Source organism: Polyodon spathula, chromosome 2 (genome assembly GCF_017654505.1).
Source record: "Polyodon spathula isolate WHYD16114869_AA chromosome 2, ASM1765450v1, whole genome shotgun sequence".
Taxonomy (NCBI): domain Eukaryota; kingdom Metazoa; phylum Chordata; class Actinopteri; order Acipenseriformes; family Polyodontidae; genus Polyodon; species Polyodon spathula.
The window spans coordinates 25,683,798-25,708,752 of NC_054535.1; the positions used below are offsets into that span (position 1 = coordinate 25,683,798).

At 39.0% G+C, this 24,955-nt stretch overlaps 1 protein-coding gene across 1 annotated transcript; it reads left to right on the forward strand.

Annotated features, from left to right (window-relative positions):
* The first annotated feature begins 1,687 nt into the window (after window positions 1-1,687).
* Window positions 1,688-24,575, forward strand: si:dkey-183c6.7 (urea transporter 1). Its single transcript, XM_041269630.1, has 8 exons — window positions 1,688-1,760; window positions 3,989-4,178; window positions 5,402-5,530; window positions 6,070-6,262; window positions 7,941-8,088; window positions 10,030-10,164; window positions 21,838-21,887; window positions 24,399-24,575. The coding sequence occupies exons 1-8, from the start codon at window positions 1,688-1,690 to the stop codon at window positions 24,573-24,575; spliced, it is 1,095 nt and encodes a 364-aa protein (XP_041125564.1).
* Window positions 24,576-24,955: the final 380 nt, after the last annotated feature.

Sequence of the window (24,955 nt, forward strand, 5' to 3'; positions counted from 1 at the left end):
GTTCAGGAGTTGCAGCAATGATCCAGGTTAAATAATAATTGGACATTCCAATATTGGGAGAAAATCAGGAATTAATGAAAAACAATGGTTCGTAAAATTGTGTTAACAACAGCCAGGTGTTTCCTTGAGGAGCAAAGTAAACAATAAAATTATTCATTTACAAATATCTAGCCCAGATAGGCACCTTAGTTTCAACAACTTCTAATCCAACTCCATTATTCCATTATTGTATTTTATTATCAAGCTTGAATTCATCATGAAGAATCATCTTCTGATGATGTTGCCTTTAATCATCTGCTGCACTGCAGTGGTGTCATACATCAAGGTACAATGTATTGTCATATTAGACAGTTTTGTGCCATTAAGCCCAACATGCACAAGGTAACTTGTGTTTGCTGGATGTTTCCATGTTTACAAAAACAAGGAAACATGTTTCCTGGAGTAGGCCTTGAGTTTCCCAGGGTAGACCTGGAGTTTATCTGAGTAGACCTGGAATTTCTCAAAGTAACCCTGGAGTTTATTTGAGTAGCCCTGGAGTTTATCTGAGTAGCCCTGGTGTTTCTCAGACCAGACCTGGAGTTTCTCAAAGTAGTGCTGGAGTTTATCTGAGTAGACCTGGAGTTTCTCAAAGTAGACTTGGTTTCTAGGAGTAGACCTGGAGTTTCTTAGAGTACCCCTGGGGTTTCTCAGTGTAGACCTGGTTCTATTTTGAGAAACATGTTTTCAGTAACATTTTGCTTTTGGACAATCAAAAGAGACTCTTTGAAGAGCTTCTAAATTAAATAGTTTTAATTGACATGTGTATACTGACAGGCCATGACTGTTCAACATAAAAAATCGAATTAAAATTCAGGAAGCCAGTCTCAGAACAGATTTCAGAACATTCCAACACATCTTATTTTGCTGTGTCATCTCATGCATGGTAGACCTGCAACAGAGAGCAATTCTACAGACATTTGTAATGCTATTAACTGTGTATTTTATTCTTTTTTAAGTAAAAAAAAAAAGATTAATAATACATTTATATGTACTGCTGACGCGGCCTCTTTGCAATCCTCTTGCCCACCTGCAGCGATCAAGAGAAGACACTCTTAAAACATGAGAGAGACAGGATCAGCTGGACATGTTAACTTATATAATACCATAATCATAACCTTCTTTCCATTTTCAAACGGAATGATGATGTGTTGCTTGACATTGTTTCTTGAAAATGAAATGAACGCTTGTGGAAAGTTTCCATGTGTACTCATTGCCTAAACGTTATCCCAGACAAATCAAACTAACACTGGACATTAGACAAACATCCTTGCACAAACCATGCTTTCCACCCTCAATAAAAATAATAAAAAAAAACTGAATCTATCACATTGGCATCAGCAGCAGCAGTCACAATCTATCAAGAGCAGTGACAAATAATACAATTCCAATGTGTTTTCAGGTGCAGTATTTATAGAACTATAAGCACAAAAGAGAGAAAAAAAAATTGTACATCCCCAGGTGTCATGGGGTGCTGTTCCCAGTATAACACCTTTTGCTCTGCAGCACATGGAAAGAGTTCTAAACATTAATCAGCTCCAGAACTCATGCGGGATAATCATAAGCCAAATTGATTCCTCTTCTCCTCCAGATTCCGTTGGGTTCATTCCTTGCAGTCCAGTTACCAAAAGCAACGCCTGAGCCAACCAAGATGAGAGATAATCTCTACAACGTGGCAATGTACATTACTGGAGACATGAGGGACTTCAGAAAGTTCATGCAAAGTAAGACACATCTGGCTCATTTTCTGTAGTGTCTGTGTATTTATGTATTAATGTATTTATATTTTGAAACAGCACCATCACTACAGATACAACTTCATTGGCTACCTGTTTCATTTAGGATTTATTTTAAGATCTTCTTGTTGACCCATAAGATCCTTCATTGGCTAGTTCCTCAATACTTTTCAGGCATGTTGTCTGAATACATCACAGCACGTTCTCTACACTCTTCTACTGCAGGGCTACTTACCATCCAGAAGACCCGGCTTAAAACTGTAGGAGGCAGGGAGGGCATTCAGGTACTGTGTTTTCCATTTATGAAATTGTCTACTAAATGATATCAGGGACTGGGCACCTGTGACAATTTTTAAATCTAGGTTTGTTTGTTTATATAACAAAACATATCAGGGACTCAGTATCGGTGCCAATTTCTAAAACTAAACCAAAAACCCATTTATTTCAAAAGGAATTTTAATTTATTATTATTATTATTATTATTATTATTATTATTATTATTATTATTATGTACAGCACTTTGAAGTGTTTCACAGAAGGTGCATTATAAATCCCAATTGTAATGTATTGTATTTCATAGCATGCCTTTATTATAATGTATATCTAAATAACTAAACTCAAAAACTATAAACTCATATGGCTTTAACTGCAGTGGTGTATTTGTTGTACTCTGATTGACTGGGTGACATATGAAGCACACCTCCATGTCAGATTCATTCAATACTTATTCATACCTGCCATACTATACTATAGAATGCATTCTTGTTCATGTTAATTATTGTTACTTTTAAGGATAAGTAGGAATTATTGCTTATTTATTTTGAATTTAACAGTAAATCATATGCTTGTTCATATCATTTGCAAAGCTGAAAGTCACACCTTTACAGTTTAATCGTTACCGTTAGACACAATAATGAGGCCACTAGGTAATAACAGAAATTAAGCAGTTACCAATTTCCGGGAGGCATTGAACATGGCACTGGTGTGTGCACATGGAGGATCTTCCTGCTTCTCGAATGCTCTTTATACAGTTTTTACACTCCTTGCATGCAAAGCTTTGTTACTGGCTTATCTGTGTGTGTCAGCAATGTCTTGACCAGACAGCTATTACTTGCACCAGATCAGGTGAAAACGTTCTTTCCCTGATAGCAGCCAGATAGAAGCTGCATAGTTTTGTAATCTTTTCATTAACTATTTACAAAGGGAATGGAAGAACAGCTTAGTTATATAATGCTGCATTAAAATGCTATCCTGTTAATATTAAATGAAACAGAACATAGTCAAGCTTGACATTGAACTCACAATTCCCACACAAATTCACAAATAATTCACAAATATCTGCTGGTCGTGACCACAGAACCGTGTTTCAGAGTACACTGAAGTGCATTAACAACATGTTCAAATGGGATTGTATTCATAAACCATTTGAGCGTCAGTAAATACATAGTACCATTGTAAAAGCCTAGCATAGTTTGATAAAGCATAGCTAAAGCACTTTGTAGGTATGGTAAAGCACATTAAAAGCATCGCAAACTATGGTTACCTATGGTCAGTGGTGGCTGGTCACCCAAAAAAATGGGGACATTGAAAAAAGGAGAGGTCTTGGGGTCCCCTTAAGCCACAAGCAGCAGAAGAATCGTATTATTCTATTCTGACTGAGAACACTTTTCATATCTTAATGTTTTAGCCCAATTCAAAGCTGTTAAATGCATTTACACCACCAGCCAGGAGAAAAAATAAAACTGCCAACGTGTGTTTAAAATACAACATTAATATAGCATTTAGAGTCCACGTCACTGTAACGTACTTTGCAGGAAATATTTTCTAAAAAAAGTTGTTAAAGCAGGTGAAAGGCAGACAAAAATCAAGCACACCCTATCGACATAATTTGTTTAACAAATCGCCAACAAAATAATTAGATACCATTCTGTACATATGGAACATATCTATTTAATATAAAAGAAGCAACAGACAATTTAACTTGGATTGGTCAAAACTCTTTGATAATTTAACACACAAATGTGTCGTATCCAATTTGAAATGCCAAGATCTTGAGATACAATATCAACCTGACCGGTTCTTAAATTGTAAATGTCCCCAATAAGCCACTGTACAAAATGTGTCATTAAAATTGTTTTAATAGCAGTTGGATGCTTCTTCTGAAGTGTCACGCAGCTTCCCTGTTCTTGCTCAGTTCCCGAGTGTTTGTTTTTCAGAGAAGCCGTTCCTGCTGCAGTTGCTGGAGTGGAGCCTGCGCGGATTGTCCCAGGTGATCATGGTTGATAACCCGCTGAGCGGGGTGCTGATACTGGTCGCTCTCACCCTCTACAACCCCTGGTACACTCTCACCACCACTGTGGGGCTGCTGTCCTCCACCCTGACTGCACTCATCATTGGACAGGACAGGTAAGCTGAGTCCGTGACCAATACTTTCATCTCAGTGTAGATACAAGATACCACAGTTGGAAAGTAAGTGGAGATAGACTTTGAACAGATGAAATGAGACACTACTTCACAGAAAAGTAGCAAGTCATGTTGTTGAGGCTGAATCATTGGGATCGTTTTAGTTTTGAGATCTTATGTTCTTATGTATAGTCTCTCATAAGTAGAGTAATGACCAGGCAGAGTATTGGCTCATGGACATCAGCTAGCTGTCACATAAAAACAACAACAAAAACAGTAGATCGAGAAAGAAAGAAATGTCTCTAAGAGGGCTAGTCCAAACATACACAGGTCAAACAGATCAGAAACGGCAGCTCATCACACAACACTCTCTGTTAAATATGATTCAGTGTTATTAGGTAGCATTTCTATAACTATTTATTTTTTATTCAGATGAAGTAGATTTATAAAACAATCAACTAACAATTATAACAAGCAGCTGAAATCCTTTTGATTAGAAGGAGACTGATCCTGAAAATCTAATGGGAGCTGTCGTTCAGGACGTGCTCTGTGTGAGGCCATTCTACCATCTTTGAGATTCTGTCACTGCTGGCCTCCCTGAGTAGATCCACACATTTAGAAACCCCCAGCAACTCTCCAGGATGTTTTTTGCTTTGATTTAAATGGTGTTACGTTTAAATATAACTATTATTTAAATAGCAATTAACTCTGGGACTTTTTAAAGAAGAAAATACTTGAAAGTCCCATGTGCACTTTTAGAAATGTTTTTTAATAACATTAGTACAAAAGGGCAGGACCCTGTTTTAATGAAGTAAACTATTCAGATCACGTGGGCTGAGTTCCTTGATGTGAAGAACTGTATATAGGGTGCAATCTTCACTGTTGAAATTAATAAATCCACAAGACTCTTGCAAGTAATATAAATCCCCCTTTTATTTGTAGGTGTTGATCAGCAAGCACAAGATGATCTCAATACAACTAAGCATATATACAGAGTCACCGAGACTACAAATAAAGAAAACAATGCATATTCCGCAGTGTGACAGAGTATTGGACCGCTCATTAGGTCTCCTTCACTTCAACTCCCCATAACCGGACAAGCCATGCATTCTATCTGTTGTTTGGGTGGATATGCAGATGAGCTTAATACCAAATATGAACTCTTAAAGGGGTAGGCTGTGTGTTAGACAAAGGTTCATTATAACATGTGTCTCTCTGCCCTGAAGCGCAGATGTCTCAAAGGGAGTCCATGGCTTCAATGGTGCGCTGGTGGCTCTCTTGATAGCGGTGTTCAGTGCCATGGGGGACTGGTACTGGTGGCTCCTCCTGCCCTGCTGCTTCGCTGGTGCTTCATGGTAAGTCCCCTAGTATTCCCAAGGTTAAACAATGTATTTACCATAGTTTTAAATGGTTTTCCATGTTTTTTAGTATGTTTTACCATACCTCTCTGTGCTTCATAATGCTCACCTGTGCTTACCGTGCTTTCACTGTGCTTTATCACAGTTTGCTATGTGAAACTTGTATAAGGGTAACAGAATCCTGCTTTACTACAACTTAAAGGTAGCGTGAAATAGATTTGCTAAATCTATGACATTCATATAATTTATGTCATTGTTTTCCACTTGATGTCTTAATCACATCATTGGAACTTATTTTAAAAAGTTCAAGATTCCACAAGGGCTTTTTGCATCATCAATGTGAGACCAATGGTTAGAGTAAGAGAAATTTCTGAGTGGTTGCTGTCATTTCTGTAATGACTCCTAGGTGTGTGCAGATTGCAGTTGCTCATTCCTAGAAGTCATTACAGGGTCTTTACAGTATAGTACAGTATGCTAATAGCTAATAAATGAGGTTGTATTTGTGAGATTGAAGCCCTGTGTCCCTGTGTCTGCAGCACGTTCCTGTTCAGTGGCCTGGCCACCCTGTTACAGGGATGGGACATCCCGGTCATGGTGTTCCCCTTCAACACTGCGCTGTCCCTCTACATGTCAGCCACTGGCCCACACAACCTCTACTTCCCCCAACAGCACATCCAGCCAGCCATCATGCTGGCCCACAGCAATGTCACAGACTTGGACCTGCTCAGGGTAAGCTGTCTGACCCTCACTGTTTTGTAAGGCGTATAGTTCTCGGGTGGAAGTGCATTTATTAAAGGCAGGTGCCCTAGACAGGTGTAAAAGGTACCCTTACAGCCTGATTGTGAGGACAATATTTAACAAGGAACACCATGGCATAACATGACCATGACAAGGTGCAGTGAGGTCCATAGCCCTACTGTGACTCTTTTAATATGTTTAGTGCGATAGTGATAATTAAACTACTTATATAGTAGTATGAGATTCACAGTCTACACCTAGCCTGACTACAATATTGGATCTTAAATTGAGAAATGACAGTTGTGTTACCCAGTGTTACTCAATGTGATCCCAAATACAGGCATATTAGACCATTTGAGGTTATTTTTTTCTTAAACTTGCTTCAGCTATTTTAATACTAGGCGCACTGCAGTATAGCATGTTGGCATACCCTGTGGATCACTTTGCTAAGCTGTTACCATGCTACACTACAGTGCATTTTTAAAAGGGCTTGCCAATTGAATTCCTTATCTCAGATGCTGGCAGTGATAAACAGCGATGAAGGTGCCAAGCAATGGTGTGCAAGATTCCTATGTTCTCCATGAGGGGTCTGCAGTCCCCAGCTTGCAGCTGCTTGACTATAATGCCGTGTGACAGGGAAGTCTTCACTTTAACAGTACATAGCAGCAGCAGCACAGCTGATCCCTGTGAGTCAGCAGCACAACATAACACAAAGAAGCCATGCCAGGAGCGACGGCCAGTCTGTGACCACCAGATAATAATTTTGCATTGGCAGAGCTTGTTTATATTGTTCTCATCAGAATTCATCCCACTGCTGTTTTCTTCCTGGGATGATTCAGTGACCTGTTGTGAGAACTAAATCCAATGGAATTATGTTGTAATGGTTTAGAGATGGACTCAATGATGGACTCAGTAAAGGAATAAAAAAACAGTGTTGTTTTAGGGCAGCAGAATTAATCTATTGGTTTAGATCAGGAGTCTCCAACCCTGATCCTGGAGCGTTACATGGTCTGCTCGTTTTCGTTTAAAAAAAGCTGTTACTTAATTGAACTAATTATTGGCTTAATAAGTCAAGATTAACATGCTCGAGATCTTTAGCCATTGATGACATAAAGACACCTATAAAACCTGCAGAATTGGGGCTCTCCAGGACGAGGTCGATCTTTGAAATAGACAGCTTGGTGTTTAAATAGGTATTACCTAAAAACACCATCTCTTGTGAGAGCTGTTTCAGGCCTGTTATGTTTGACCTTTACATGCATTTATTCATTTACACCTCAGGGATCATTCTTAACCTGTCTTTGTGTAAACATACTACACTATTTCATTCAACAACTTGGCGTGGGGTGTGAGGAGTGTGAATAACTAATTAGTTGAAGCTTTGTGAGTAGAGTCCACAATGTACAATGACAAAGATGTAGAGATATAAATTGAAATCACATTTTTACAACCCTTTTCTAAACTACCATCAGCTCATTTTCCCTGCAATCTAAGCTAGAGTGTCTCATAAAAGAGAAATTAGTATCAACGAGATTAATCTGTCTGCTAAAATATAAATTTCTATCATTTGTGAAAGCGTATTTAAGGATTATATTTTGATACCATCCTAGTCTATGCACCTCTAGCACTGCCCTGTGTCCTATCCTAAGATTAGTTGTTGTGCCTGCAGCTCTTGGAGGGGGTGCCATTGGGAGTGGGTCAGATCTTTGCCTGTGATGACCTGTGGGCCTGTGGATTTATCTTGCTCGCTGTGTTCCTCTTCTCTCCCCTGCTCTGTGTTCACGCCTTGCTGGGGTCCTGCGTGGGAATCATCACTGGTAAGCATCTCGAACACCCTGTCAAATACTCTGGCAGTCAAGTAACTTACATGTATGGCGTACAATGATATGCAGTGTCTCTTGTAAATTAGACTGGCCTATAAATGTTATTTTAGTAAATATACTTTAACAAACTATATTGTATGCAATACTAAACTGCATGCATATATATATATATATATATATATATATATATATATATATATATATATATATATATATATATATATATATATATATACACACACACACACACACACACACACACACACACACACACACACACAGAGTCACAGAAAAAAGTATTTGGGCAGTTAAAGAGAAAAATGGTTCTGTTGAAAGATATAAATTAGAAATTCAGCTTTATAATAAAACAACTAATTATTACATAAGATGCATAAAATGAAAAATAACATGCAAAAAATAATTTCATACTTTGACAAAAGTATTTGGGCAATCAACATATTTCGTATAAAACTTATCCATTGCTAATTATCGACAATTATCATGATTGAAAGCCAACACCTGATGATAATTATAGAATAAATAAATACATAATCATCAAGTGCCGACAAATACAATCTGAAAATGGCAGTCATACAACTAAACGAAAAAGTAGAAACAACCAAAATAGCAATGTGTGGGCTATTACTGACAAACACTGGAGAACAGGACTGACAAACACTAGAGAACAGGAACTATTATTATCTCCAGGTGTGGAAGTCCAAAAAGATTTCTGCAGAATCTGGAAGAAGAATCATTCGAGCAGCCCGGCAAAATCTTCAGATTACTGCAAAAGATCTGACACAAAAATTAAGAGCCGATGGCCAAGAAATTCACGAGCAAACAATACCTTAACAAGATGAATGTTCATGGACGGAAAGCAAGATGCAAAACTTTGTTAAAATAAATACACAAAAGAAAGGAATTGGAGTTTTCCATTGAATACTTGAAAAAGCCTAATGATTTCACCAAGAAAGCAACAATATATTTGGCGGAAGAGAGAAGAATTAAAAGAAAAGTTCATCATGCCCAGTGTTAAACATGGTAACTTTGTTACCCAGTGCTCGAAGGCTTATTGGACGGAAGTTTGTATTCCAGCAGGATAATGACCAAAGCATACAAAGGGATTTCTGAAAAAAGGAAGATTACAGTTATGGATTGGCCATCTCAGGCCCCAGACTGGAATCCCATCGAGATGTTGTGGACTGATTGAAGGCTGCTGTTGCAAAAAGGAAACCAAATTTGATTGCAGAACTCAAAGCTGTATGCGTTGAAGAATGGGCAAAAACATCTCCAGAAAGATGCCAGGAACTGGTTTCAAAATACAATAAAAGACTGCAAGCTGTAAAGGAAGCAAAGGGTGGGCACACAAAATACTAATGCAAGGGTGCCCAAATACTTTTGTCAAAGTAGGAAATTTGTGTTTCATGATTGCTCTCAACAGGGGTGACATGTGTAAAGGTCAATGAATGAATTGTTTAGTAAACGCAACAAAATGTGTTGAGTAAGGGTTAGCATCAGGATTAGGGTTGGGGTTGGGATTAGGACTGGGGTCGGGGTAAAAATGATATTACAATTCAGATTTATCAATTGGCACAGAAGCTGAGAGTTTAGACATCAGTTTATAACATCAAGTCCATTAACAATGAACATCATATATTAATTTATTCATTCAAAGTTGTATTCCACAGACTATTTGACTCATTTAAATTATAGACAAAAAAGGGCACAATCTTTGCACTAGTTATCAATCCTGCTTCTCACACACCTTTCCTCAAAGGGTACAAGCAGTGTACACTTTATGAAATTAGTCACACACCACTGTTCTCTTGGAAGCCTTTGGTCAGATACTGTACTATTGTGTTCTTAAAATCATGGGTGTAAGGGCTAGTGCTTGAATGCTGTACCCATGCCTGTCCTGTATGCCCCTGTGTGCAGGTCTCTCTCTGGCAGTCCCCCACAGCAGGCTCTACTCCGGCATGGCTGGGTTCAATGGTGCTCTGGGCTGCATGGCTATCGGGGGCTTTTTCTTTGCCTTTAACTGGAAGACCCACCTCTTTGCCATAACCAGCGGTAAGAAAGAGCCATCGCTACAGGATGTGTGACCTGGAGGGGTAGAGCATCCCAGCTGCAACAATGTGAATGCATGATTGTGGAATATGTCTCATTATTGCAACCAGTAAGCACTAGCACTTAGTCATTCCATGAATGTGTGAAGTGTTGCTGCAAACTGTGACGGACATTCTTTGTCAGCTTTTGGTGCAAAAAAGCGCTCTGCAACTTGGTCATATTCTTGTATTGAGAACCCCAGTTAATGCTTGCCAGTCTAGCCAGCACTGCATTGGAGGCTGGACATCCCTCGTCAGAATTAACTTCTTCGTTTGAAACCAACCATGCTATAGAAGTAGGAAAGTAAAACAAAAGAATACACTGATGAGATGAGGTTAGGTTAAAAACTCTCACAGAAATCCTGGCTCTTTTGTATTGTAGTAAAGACGCTTGTTTGCGGTCTGCATGGTCTTTGGTTCCTGTCCCATCTCCGTCCGTTTTCAAAAGGAAAATAAGGATGTTAGATTTTGTTGTTGATGTGCAGTCATGGGGAAATTTCTTAGAACACCTCAGATTTGTATTTTATATCCTTTATACACCTTCATGATATGAAAACGTCTGGCTGTGAGAATTTCAATTTTCGGTCAGTCGTCAGTGATATAGAAACAACAGGTACTCGTGTGAAAATGTTAAACCATGTTGTGCTTTAATTAGGCATCTTAAACAACTTATCATTTGTGGCTGTGTGTTCTTTTTATCTCGCTATTTTAAAATAACTGCACGTGTGGCTTAGGGATGAAACGATTTTTCGATAGTACGATATATCGCGATTACGAATATTCGTATCATTAACCTTTTTTGATTACTCGATAATCATAGAAAACAATAGTCACATACTCACTTAACATGGCTGGAAACAGAACAGACGCTTTTCTCTCCAACTATGGGTAAAATAATCGGCGTGTACTAGGGCTGCTACGAACGCCCTACCTTACTATGTACAGTATTTCTACCAGACAGACAGTGGGCATGCTCTTCTTTTCCTGCTTGTGTTAACTAGCATCTGATTTGCCAAAAAATTGTGCAAAAAAAACCCCAAAAATGTGACACCTTGTATCACCTTGTATTGTTCATTAAAATGTACACATTATAGGTTATTATGCCACCATAAAAACAGGCTACCTCGGGCAAAGTTGATAACAGTATTGAAATGCGTTTTCTTAAATTATAAATGAAATAACAACAAAAAAGAAATATGCATGAAGAACAGCATGCCCATACTGCTCTATTCCATATTTTCAGGTTGTATAGTACAAAATAATTTATTTATTTTGCAGACTATTTGAAAAAGAATCAAGAATTAGCAGTATGTGTGTAAAGCAAGTACTTTAAATGTATTGAAAGACAGTTGCTTCATATTATTTTATTATGTTCTGTTTTCAAGTACATTTAAATACATAAATGTGTAAATAAAGCAGGAGGAAAAAAGCTTGCAATCCTATTTTGACAGACTTAAATAAAGGTGTCATGTTTTGCCATTATTAGATGGTAATATAAGGACCATTTCATTAAGATTATTTTTCTTCCACCTGTGTGCTAGTAATTTTTTTCATTCTTGCTAAAATACTGCTATTTTTTTAAAGTCTGTAGCTTCCTTGTTTTCCACAGTGCAAAAAAAGACATAATGGCTACTATCATGATAATCGGTGTATCATGAAAGAGTTGGCTCTCAACTATTCGCATCATGGAAATTTACTGTCATTTCATCCCTAGTGTGGCTGTGGCAAAGCTGTTTGCAGTGTGCAGGTGCAGGAGTGATGCATGATCAATGAAAGGCAGACAACAATGATCCAAAGTGCAAGGAGGTTTATTTATAATCCTGGTCTGGTGACTGCAAATAATAATTTCAGGCAATGCACAACAATGTGTATTGCACTGTTTTAATAACGGGTTTGCAGTCCCAAATAATAAACAGTCAATTTTACACACACAGTATACAAACACGGTCACCAGTCCTGGATCAAGACACAGGTGTAGTGATGTCCGGGTTTGTGCTGGCCTCTGGCAACAGCTCCGGATTGTGTTAGACGTCTACTAATAATAACAAGTAACAATTAGAAAGGAGACAAACAAACAAAACACTCATGTATGATATTTCAACACAGGTCCTTCCGTGTCGTTTCTTTAACCATAAACGAAGGAACAGATCATGTTGCTCCGTCCCCTATTTGTACCGTCAATTATGACCCCTTGGTAAACGATTGCAACTGCTCCTCCAATCCACGAATGCCACATCGTTTCCCTTCCGGGTCAATGAGTTAGTGCACTGGAGTTCCGCCCCCTTTCTAGATGATCAACTTACCTTTAACCCTGGGAATGAATTTTCAGGCCATCTAGTCCAAAGTTTTCTGTTCCCTTTACTTAGCACCCTCACAGGTCGGGAGGGAGATTTACCACTAAGAATCAATCTATTTCTGTCAGAGGCGTATTAAAGCCATCAGTTCAATTAGACAGTCATGAATGCTCCTCTTCTGACAATTTTCCAAGATTTTCAGTTATAGTGGTTTGATTTCATATGTACAAGAAATGAAAACAACAGAAGCAAAAGGGTGTTCTAATATATTCGCACACTCCTATATGTTAATGGGATGTGCAGAGTCCCTCATTATTGTCGTTATACCAGCAAAGCCCTGGTGATGCCATATTGATGCCCAGACAGGCATAACAGTTTTGGACATTATTAAAAACTTTCCTGACCTCTAAGTTTCAACACCTCATATCTCAGAAAGCATTAGAGATACAGGCTTCATACCACTCGGGTCCCTAGCATTGAGCAGGATAAATATTATTATTATTATTATTATTATTATTATTATAATAATAATACATTTTATTTATACAGTGCTTTTCATTTAAAGATCACAAAGCACTTCACAAAACAGCATAAAAACAGACATTTCAATAGACAAACTGTAAGAAGAACTAATAATTTAAAGAAAGCCAATTGAAAGAAGTAAGTTTTAAGATTAGATTTAAAAACATCAACTGAGTCACAATTTTTCAAATAGCCCGGCAGGGCGTTCCACAGGTGTGGGGCTAAAATTGTCACCAGATCTTAATTTTCGTTTAGGTATGTGGTACTGAAGGAGATGCCTAAGATAGGCAGGGCCTTGAGAATGTAAGGATTTATGTTAGTAATAAAACCTTAAAATCAATCCTATATTTGACTGGCAGCCAGTGAAGAGAAGCAAGGACAGGAGATATATGTTCATGTTTCTTGGTCTTAATGACAATATTTTATATAATAACCGTGAACAGGATGGTGACGTCAGACCAGAAACAGACCCAAAACAATGAGTAATGGCGGGGCAAAGTGAAGGGCAACAGCTTTAAACAAAATAAAGGTTTAAACAAAACACCACAAAACAAAAGGTGCGTTGGCCAAACAAATAAACAAACAAATAATAAGCAAGTATCATGATGGTGTATAAACCAGCATGTATAGCAATTGTTTACTCTAATTTACAACTTCTTCCACAGCCTTACGTCTCTCCTCTGACACTCTCCCTAACCTTGAGCGCAGACAGCTGCAGGTTTTTATATTCTGGCCGAGGGGGTTAACTAGCTATTAATTAAATTACCTTATTACCCCTTGGCCATAGTCAGCACGAGACTAATAAGGATGCATGACTGATAGCTAGTTAAATAATATCATTAGTAGACTAGTCTGTAATGTTGAGTGTTACAAAATTTTAAGTTTATATTTTTGTTATTCTGCAAATATATTATTTTGTCGCGATTATATATATATATATATATATATATATATATATATATATATATATATATATATATATATACACACACACACACACACACACACTGAGTCTACAAAACATTAGGAACAACTGCTCTTTGCATGAAATAGACTGACGAGGTGCACCCAAGTGAAAGCTATGATCCCTTATTGATGTAACCTCTAAAATCCACTTTAATCAGTGAAGATGAAGGGGAGACAGGTTAAAGAAGGATTTTTAAGCCTTGACACAAAGAGAATATAATAGACTAAAATCTAAAGTAATAGGAAGACTTAATAGCTACACAAAACTGCATACCTTATAAAACACTATTATGGTTTCACGCTATCCACATGCAGCCAAACTGTCCAAACATGTATATTCCAAAGTTCTACCTCCAACTTCATTGCATACAAAACAATTTTATCATCAACACAAATCAATGAGACACAGAAAGGGTAGTCTGGGCTGCAGCATTTACTTTTCAAAATCAGCTATTTACTGAAAAACACATTATACATGTTAAACAATAACAACTGTTAATAAAAGGTTTGATTTTACTTACAGTAATTTATAGATGAAGTCCATCCATCTGTTTTTCTTGAAAGAGCGCCTTTGAAAATGTCAAAGTCTCGATATCCATTCCAGCTTCCGTTGACTTTGATTTATTGTTATGTTCACAAATATAAAGCAATTTTTTGCTATTAAACGAGTAAAAGTGCTCTGATGTTGAGATCATATACCGTACAATGGCTGGACAAATATGATTGACAGATAGACTAGGTAAAGCAGTTCCGAGCCGTCCTTTCCTGTCTGTTGGATCAACGGGATTGGCTGCGTCTGCTTGGATTTCTGCCAAAAAAATGCTTCTTGTACAGATACAATGAACAGAACCAAAAGCAGTCACGGCCTCAGCTTTTTTCGTCCCATTAGCCGGTTCCACAGCTGAGCGATCAGTTGCGCAACTGGTTGCTTACAGTAGACAAGCTCTACTTTCAAGCGATCTGCTCAGCGATTTGTTGTGACGTTTTTTAACACCTGGACGGTTGCGAAATATGATTGGTTGTTACACTGTCCTGACTGTTTACTTTCCTGTGGTAAAGAGGGGATGAATTTAAAAAGATGTCAACGATTAAAAAATATGTCAACTATACACCCCGTGTTTCTGACAACGCCTCAGCCAAGGTCTTGTCCAGCATTTACGCGGCTTCACTTCTGCTTTTAATATCGCATTTAAAATAACTACAGATGTGACCACTATAACAGCCAGTTCTTCATCAGTAATTAGTGAAGCCACCGTTTACTAAAAATAATGGCAGACTGAAGGAAAGAACCGACAGCACCAGCAGGGTCAGTGTAATTGCCAGAAAGAAGAAAGAAGAAAGAAAAAAAAAACTGCACACACTTCTAAACGCGGGAAACCTATTGCGCAACTAGTTGCTCATGTGTGGACAAAGCAGCTGCAGGCAATTAAGTTGGCAATTTTGAGATCAATTTGGTGCAAATGATCGCTCAGTCGTGGACCTGTCTTTAGAGTGCATAGAAGAGTAAGCATGCATGCGTAAACACATTATATCTCAATACATGTTAAAGAGAAGCAGCTTACCAGGCAGCTTTTGTGAATATGGTGTTCCCTCCACACAGAGCTTGAGCATGTAAACAGAAAAGAATTATCCATCTTTCTTTCATAAATAGTTGAACAAAATAATAAACAGATAGATAGATAGATAGATTGATTTTGATTTTGATTTAAAGACAAGTAGTGCCTACCCTAACTGCATGTCCCTGGTTGAGAGAAACCACTGCTTGGATCCAACTTTCAACACATAAAGCTTCATGCTTGTATCCTGCTGGAACTTTCTACCAACTATCTAACAAAGCCATCACCAGGAATTCATTTCTTTGAAGAAATCACAAGGATAAAAATAAAAACATCATTTAAAACATTGGGGGAGGAAAGCATTTTCTTTGGACTGCAAAATCTTGGAACCAAGAGGAGTGAACAACTTTGTTAGGAGACTTTGTTAGGTTTTAAACCTATTTCTAAATGAAAGTTTGGTAACTATATAACGACTTATTGAATTTATCGGTTCATAGAACTTTTGTAGCATTGAAATAAACCAAAGTAATTTTATTTTTAAACTGAGTTTGGATTTGATTTGTGGATGTTAAAGCACTGTTAAGATATGATACCTATTAAGTTAATGGGAACTATTGTTTAAAATGTTAAATTAGCTATATACTACGAACAGAAAAGGGATATATATATATATATATATATATATATATATATATATGTGTGTGTGTGTGTGTGTGTGTGTGTATTAATCTTGGTATTTTAATTGAATTTGTTTTGATAAGAGTTAGATAATATTTTTTTGAGATGCTATAATTAATTTATATACTAGCCTATACAATTAATATCTGCTTACCATATAAATAAAAAACTATCATCAGATAAAAAATTTAAAAACATAATATCGCCTTGCATTAATGGTGGTATTACAACAGCTGGAATTTATTAAATGATTTCACAATCCTTTATAATGTTGTTAATACCACTTATATTTCCTACTGTTCTATAATGCCTAATGTATATATTGTAATTCATCTACTATGTATATTAACGTGTTAAGCTACTTTTAAATGTCACCTTAATATAAAGTGCTTGCAGATAAACATACAAATAGCATTGCCTATATTATTTAGATAGTGGTCCTTACACCAAGATAGAAGACATAGAAATAAAACCACCTCCAGTCAGAGATCAAGTCTTAAGGCTGATTCCTACAACCGATGCTAAGGGTGCTTTTGAGTCTTTCGAGTAATGTGGCTGTCTCCCGATCCAAGAATGACTGAATATTACTCAACTCTAGCTGGTCGTGTCCCACAAACGTCTCCCAATGCTTGCAAGAATGAAGTATAAACCACCTGTACCATGTTCTGTTGAAACAATTATTGTCTTTTCTTTCCGATAGTAGTGTCTTTGCAATGCAAACCCATTTCCTAGTAAAGGAAAATAACCCAGTTCTTAGATTTCAACTATGCAGTTCTGACAAACAATTCTGGAATGGTTTTGAGTAGTTAAGGGACCTTTTTAAGAGTTAAGGGACCTTGCTGAGTGGAGGCAGGGTACTGAAAGTGGCGGTAATGAGGTGATGAATTCATACACAGCACTCCCCTGGGAGCAAGCTGCCAGGTGTCAATGCTGTCCTAATGAAGATGAAAAACAGGAATAAGCCAATGTATAAACTGAGAAGAACAGCAAAGATAGCATTTACCTAGAGAGAAAACATAATTAAATAACTTGCAACTACATGCATTTTATTTATTTATTATTTTACACTATATAAAAAAAGAAAAAAGTACAATTTAAAAAAAATCTCATGGAGAAAATGACCAAAACAATTAGCATGCCGTCAAGATAAAACAACTTTATTCAATTTTAATTCTTGTTAGTTATGTCTAGATTGATGCTTTCTCCTTAAAATTCAATATATAATCATTAAAGCAGCAGTCACAAATGATTACATGATTTATGTTTTTGCAGATAGATTATTCTCATAGCTAATAATTTTTTTTTATGAGATGCTCTTTAGCCTAGATTGTAGAGAAAGTGAACTGATGGTAGTTTAGAAAGGGAAAATTACTAGGGTCATAAAAATATGATTTCAATGTGTATCGCTATACCTTTCTCAATGCATAGTGTGGACCTTTCTCACAAAGCTTCAACTAATAAGCTATTTTAAAAAAATAAATAAATAATGCATACACTTTCAGGATCAATAGCTGGTATGTTTTGGTCAATAAATGCTTTTGCTAGTAAATCAATCTTGAATGGCGGGCCTGATCCAATACCCTGGCACTTGACGTCGGCTGAATGGCAGTTATAAAAATACAAAGACAAACCCAAAACCTCAATTATCTTATGAAACAAAAAAAAAAATCATACATACCATATTTACATTCCCCTAAATAGCAGATATTTTGATTATTTCATTCACCATCACCTCCAAGAATGTCTCTGAGCAAGTTCCTTCGCATGAGCAACACATATTGTCATGTTGCAGTGAGGGTTGGATTAACGCATAGGCAAACAGATAGCCTAGATGGAATGTATGCAGTAACAAATGACTGACTTGACAGATTTTAGATGGGATCTGGCCGCTGATGAAACCTGGCACAAAGTTGCGCTCTTGTCTATACCTAGCGGAGAGCTCCGTTTGTCATTAGTATGTGGGCTTTGCCACACAATACTGCAGAATTATAACTTTTTTTCTCATATTGAAGCTTGTAAAAACAGATAAGAAATCAATTGTCTTCAAATATTCACAATGGAATTCTGACTATCAAGACTGCTGTTAAAAACAGCACCAGCAAATGATCCAACCTGTAAATGTCTTGGTCACGTGGAGCACAACTTTTCGATTTTGACCGGTAGACCACCTCACCCACTTGTTGGAGCATGGTACAATGTCTCATCCAGGGAGCGTCCAGTTTTGGAGACCACGCCTTCTTCCGGGGCTGTAAACCCACACAAACTCCCCAGGTTGAAAGTGGCGTCCTCTCTCCCGCAGGTCGTAGTTTTGCCTCTGTTGGACCCCCATGGCTTGAAGCTGCTCTCTGGCAAAGGCGTGAGCGCTGTCCACGCGGTCCTGCAAGTGCTGGGTGTATTCTATCCCCAGTGGCTCCTTTACCCCTGGATGTCGCTCATACAGGATTGCAGCTGGCATTCACTATTCCTGTCCCATCATCAATAGTGCCGGGGTGCAGTGTGTGGACTCCTGCATGGTGGTGCGACACTCTAGCAGGATCAACGGTAAATGCAGATCGCAATCCTGTTGGTGCTCTCTGTTGGCAATGGCCAGCTGGATGCTAAGCATGCAGTTGAACTGCTCTACCAGGCCAATAGCTTTGGGGGTGAAGGGTGGTAGTGCTGGTCCTGCTGATTCCAAGCCACTTGCAAACGTCGCTGAAGACCTTGCTCTCAAAGTTCCACCTCTGGTCAGAGCGGAGCTCCTGGGGGACCCCAAACCTGGAGAAGAACCCGCCGATGAGTGTATTCGCCACCATCTGCGCTATTTGGTTTTGCAGCATATAGGTGTCTGGCCACTTCATGAAGTAGTCCACTGCTGCCAAAATGAACCATTTCCTGCTTTTGGAGGTGGGGAAAGGGACCATCACGTCAATGGCGACCTTCTCTATTGGTTTGCTGACCTGGGACACTTCTTGATGGTGCAGTCTTCACACTTTTACACTCACCGTGTCCCCGTCTTTTCCCAGTGCCTCTCTCTCCCATGCTTCTTGCCGGTTGCAGTAGCAGCACACCACCTCGTTGAATGGTCATCTGGACATGGTGTCACGTTCTCATACTTCGCTCCTGGCTGATGTTGTATGTCCAGCTCATAAGATTGGAACAACACCAGCGGGCTTCCTGATTCTTGGGTTCCCTGAAGAGCAGCAACCACCTTAGGGAAGTGTGATCAGTGTGGAGCACAAACCAGCGATCACAGAGGTAGGGGCTGGAGTATTTGATGGCTTCCACTGCCGCGAGTAGCTCCCTTTGGGTCACACAGTAATTACACTCCACTTTTCTGAAGAAATGGCTGTGGTACATCACAACCCATTCTTCTTCTTCAGGAGTCCCTTGGGGCAGTAACATGCCTATACTCTCATCAGTGACCAGGGTGAAGGTGGCTGACACTGAGGGGGCGGCGAGTACAGGAGTGCTGGTCAAAGCATGTTGCAGCTTTGAAAATGCCTCCTCATGTTCTGCAGCCCACTGGACGTGCCAATCTTTTTCCAGGAGGCAGTGCAGGCAGCCAGAGATGGTTTTCTAGGGTCGGTGGTATTGCCCACCTCACTGACCTGGTGACCAAGGAAGGTCATCTACTGCCAGAATAGGTGGCACTTGTCGGGGTGCTGTCACAGTCTGGCTGCCTAGATTCTCTGTAGTACCCGCTACAGGTGGAACCAGGCCTTGGAGAAGGTCAGGGGTGTACCAGCAGGCCATCTGTCTGAGGATGCCATCCAGTACCTTCTCCATCAGCTGTTTGAACGTGGCCGGGGCATTGCACAATCCAGCCAAGCCCCATGTGCTCTGCCGCCGGTGAACACTGCTCTCTAGTGCTGACCAAGACTCATTCCTCCATCTGAGTGATCTCCCTCTCACGATGGAGCCGCCACTTTAGCAAGTCACTTGTCTCTCCATCTCCTAACTACTCCTGCTTCACCCTCATATGTTCCATCGTGAATCTGGCTTCGGACGCCAACATAGCATTTCACAGGAGGAAGAAAACTTGAGAAACACTTGTTCTATTCAACGCTTTATTTCACCAGAATCCACTGCTCTGTCAGTTTCTCAGTATACAACTGTCGCACAGATTACCAGATACAGCCCTTTTTATATGTTTAGTCCCACTCAGCACACACAAAAGGTAAACAAAGCAGTGGCGGAATACAACGGGGAAGGAAACACACATCACATTATTTACAGTGGGAAATACAGAGCGGGGATTACGATACATGGATCACTACAATATTAAAAATCTAAACTTCATTCTCAACTAAGTGACACACACCTTAACTCGATACTCAAGATATCCTCAGCCCAGTTATTTGCTCCATGCACTTGTTCAAACAAAGAGGTCCCGGGTATCAGGTAGCTACAGCAGTTACTAATATTCTTATCTTTATTCTTGTCGTTATCTTTTGGTGAGTGTTAAATAAAAAATGGATCCATATCTATTTATATTTTGAGATTTTTTTTTGCCAATTTTTTTTTCATATTGAATAACAAAAATGTTATTCCGTGGATATTTCGAATGGCATCGCTCCGGGGGCTGTATGCAACTGGTGTTGACACCCCTGCTCTATAGCATATGTGTTGATTTCCAATTTGCACTGCTGTGATGAATCCCAAAATGTGTTGACTTCTGAGTTAGCATGTTCACCCCAGTAGAAGAGGCAGCCATCCCTCACCTCAGAAAATATTTTGGCTGATTAATTGACTATAACATATTTTCTTTATTTTCAGATACATGTTTTGCCGATAGCCACTTATCACTATTAAATACGTATTTAATTGAACTGCCTCCTTCAACGCATTCTATCTTTGTACCATTCTATGGATTATTGCAACTCTGCATTCTTGAGTGCTGTTGATTCACTCAAGACCAGCATTGGTTCTAGGCTACCATAGATACTGTTTGTTGTGGCAGGGCAGATCCTTACCTGAAAGAAATGTGGTGGGGGTTGGCAGGGATAGGGTTAATTGTTGTATGTGGCTGTGTTTGCATGGCCACAGGTGCAGTTAGTTTATTTACTTTAATTGGTTACCTGTAATTGTTTTATAGTTTAATTAGTGCCACCTGCCTGTAATTAGCGGTATTTAAACAGGGCAAAAAGTTTGTTTAGGGCAGTCTGAGAGGGAAAGATGCTGTAAGTGTGGGCAGAATGGTATGGTTTATAAAAAGGTAGTGTGTTTGTAAAACTGGTTTTTAATCGGTGTCTGACTTAGCTGTCCAATTTTAGTTAGATTTAGCAAAAACAGTTCAGTTTAGTACACCATGTGGCAGTTAGGTCTTTGTTTTTCATTTCTTTTTTTTTCTGAAAATAATAAAATGTCACAAAAGTGCTTAGAAGGTGCTATTTTTGTGTCTGGGTCTGCTTTAAAAGGGCTCTCGAACCTTTAGAAATAGTGAAGCCTGCTATTCTACAAACTGATTTGGTGTGGTTTGGCTTTTCTTCAAGGTTTCCTTTGCAGCACTTGATATGTCCACAGCTCCATTGCAATCTTACTGCCATAAACCACTAAAAAAAAAAGGCCTGGATTGGGAACTCAATTTCACAGGTTTCTAATGAGTAACTGTCCTTGTTGGTTGTTTATTTTTTTTCACAGCATTTCTCTCGTCCTACACTGACATGGCCCTGGTCAACATCCTGGCCTGGGTAGGTGTTCTCAGTCTGTACCTGTCCAATCACTTAGTGCTGGAACTCTATTGTACTAATCGCCCCTCCACTGGAAATCATTTCTCTCTGTCTCTTTCACCACAGTAACTTAAAGCGATCTGATCACCTGCTTTTGCTTCCCTCTCTCTCAAAGTGTTTTTTAACCAATTACTCTGCTGCTGCTGGAGAGCGTGGTATTGCACGCAATCCTAAAATTTATCGTAATCCTTTCATTCTCTGTGTGTAAAACATCAGTGCAGATGGTGGTATATTTGTAAGAAGCTCCTTTACTATCCTATGTATTTTTGATAATGCTGAAACAGTGTTCCTATTAGAGCTACTCAGACACTAGTGTGTGTTAAAGTTGCTTTCACTATGAGTTCAGGAGCTGCTGTTCAGTTCTAGTTACCCATTGTAAACATGTGTATCATTGGCTTGATAAGTCAAAGTGTTTTTCTGTTAGTAAGAACCAGCATCATCTCTTGCTCAGTAGAGCTTTCTCTCCAATATGAAGACACTTTGTCTGATCTAGTCCATGTTGCATCCTGTATCCATGGCAGGCAACTAGAACTACTGAATAGCAGCTCCTGAACTCCCGTTAAAGTACCTTAACAGAGTATTTGAGTAAAATAAGAAACACTCCGATTTACAAACATATTAAACATGGTATAGGGACAGTTAGAAATCTGAAGCTACTTACTCTTAATTATTGCAACCCCCCTCCCTCTGCACTTTCATATTTCCATGTTCATTCCGGTGCTTCTCTTTTAATTTATGTACACCACAAGAAAACCACTGAGCAGTTTTGTGTGTTGCCGGACATGATAATTGCTTCTATTTCAAACATGTTCACATCACGATCTCCTGCAGCTTCCCGGTAGTAGTACAAACATAATACTGTATAATTGGATTTATAAAGGCAATCATAACACCTGTGGTCCCAGTGCTGTGCTTATAAGAGGAATGTGATCACACTGATTAGAAGAATGCATCTCCAGAAATGACAGGCGGAAGATCACACTCTAGTGATCTTTCTAGTTGAGCATCTATATAATTGTAACAGCTCCTTGGATAACCTTGTTCACTGTATAGTTATACTGCCCTTACTATAGGAGGTCACATGTCAGCACTATGTCAGATACTGGAAATACTGCAAATCTGCTTAAATAATTTATTTTACTATGGAATAGTAAAATTATTAAATATGCAAGTAATAAGTTACTCCAAGTGATACTTTTGTTGTCATATACCTCTGATTCTTTTAAGGCACAAGGAAGAGCTGAGAGGTGCCTAGATTACAGCATGTCAAAGTTCAGCCTGGATTGTGCTATTTATCATTTAATACACTTCTAAAATGTAAAGGTCCAATAACAAATACAAAAACCAGCTGTGACCAGCCCCTACTAACCCCTAACCCTTTACTCACATACAGAATGTTGCTAGTCAACAAGATTACTGAAGATTAATTTAAAGATTAACAGTTATTATAATTAATTATGAAGCACTGTATTTAGGAATGGAACAACAATGTATACACTATTTTAGTTTTCAAAAAGCAATTTGAAATAGAAATGTGAGCTGGAGAAAAGTCTTTGTAGAAATTAAACGAGCAACATACAACATGTCCTGTCTTCTGAGCTAAAGTGGGTACCACTGCAATAAGAGCACACAAAAAGAAAGTAATTCAAGCTGTATATTCAGTCTCTTAAAATGACTCTTAAGACCCCAAACTCTGACCCAGGGGTCCCCTGCGCTGCACCTAATTTTGAGATTCCACCTACTCATCTCCAGAAACGATGCACAGAGCTGGAATAGCTTGCCTTCAGCTTTGTTGCAGGTCACGCCCACTCAGGCAGTAAATTAAACATATGGTGGCATCACAGTGAGTGACGAAGCTTAGGGGACGGGAGCAGGGGAAGGCAACATTGTTTACAAACTACTTAATCTCTTAATCCCTGCAGGCTCTCGAGCTAGAGGAGTGGAATAAAGAAAACAGTTTAGAAAGGTCAGCTGTGCAAGGGAAAGATTCTGAAGGAAACCTGCAACAGTACTAAAAACAACAACAACAACAACAACAACAACAACATTAATAATAATACAGATGCTAGACAATTATAAATACATGAAATCTGTGGCAAACATATTTTTGCAAATGAGCCATCAGTGAGACTCCCTGGTTTGTATTTTGTAATAAATCAAATCTGCCTTTACTGTCAGTTTCAGTCATGATGGGCAAGCAGACCTGCCAGAATTTGATCAAGGTCTGATAATAATAGGTGCTTGGCTAGTAGCTGCTTCCAGACTGTTTCATGAGGAACATGCGCAAAATAAAAGATGACAACACTCCTGGAGGCCAGACTCCACTGAAGAAACTGGAGATGGCATGCAATGAGGAATAGCCACACGTCCCTCCAGAACAATTCAGAAACCTCACACTAAATCAGTCACACCCTGCTTGCCATTCTTTTAATGTATCTTCCAGTGCCAAAGCTTTGAATTTGTGTCTGACAGGTGGGGCTGCCCGCTGGTAGCTGGGCTGCTACGCTGACGGTTGCTCTTCTCGTCCTGGTCAGCACCAGGGAACTCAGTGTCCACAGGATCCCCTCTGACAGCGAGACCATCCCTGAGTGCACCTGGAGGACACGCAGCACTTGGACAGGGGTGGAAATAAAGAGCACGGACATCTGACCACACACTGAGGGCCTGACCGCGCACTTATGTCTGACCTCACTCACAATCTGACCCCCACCATGCAGAGACATGTTTGGCTGCACAGGAAGACCCTACATAGAACCTCAGCAGCATTTACAGGATTAAGCAGAGGTTTCCAACTTTGTCCCTCAACACCCATTCAACATAATTTTTTTCCCTAACCAGGTCCTAAAATAATTAATTTCACCTGTTAAGGGCTATTTAATGGATTAAGGACTTGATTGGAACAAATTCATGGACTGCAACAGAACTCAAGCGCCACACTGGGCTAAAGTCTAGAACACTGTAGAACTGAGAGGGCCACCCAGCTCTTCAGAAGCCTCTAGTCAAACTTTAGCTTTTAAGAAGCCTACCAT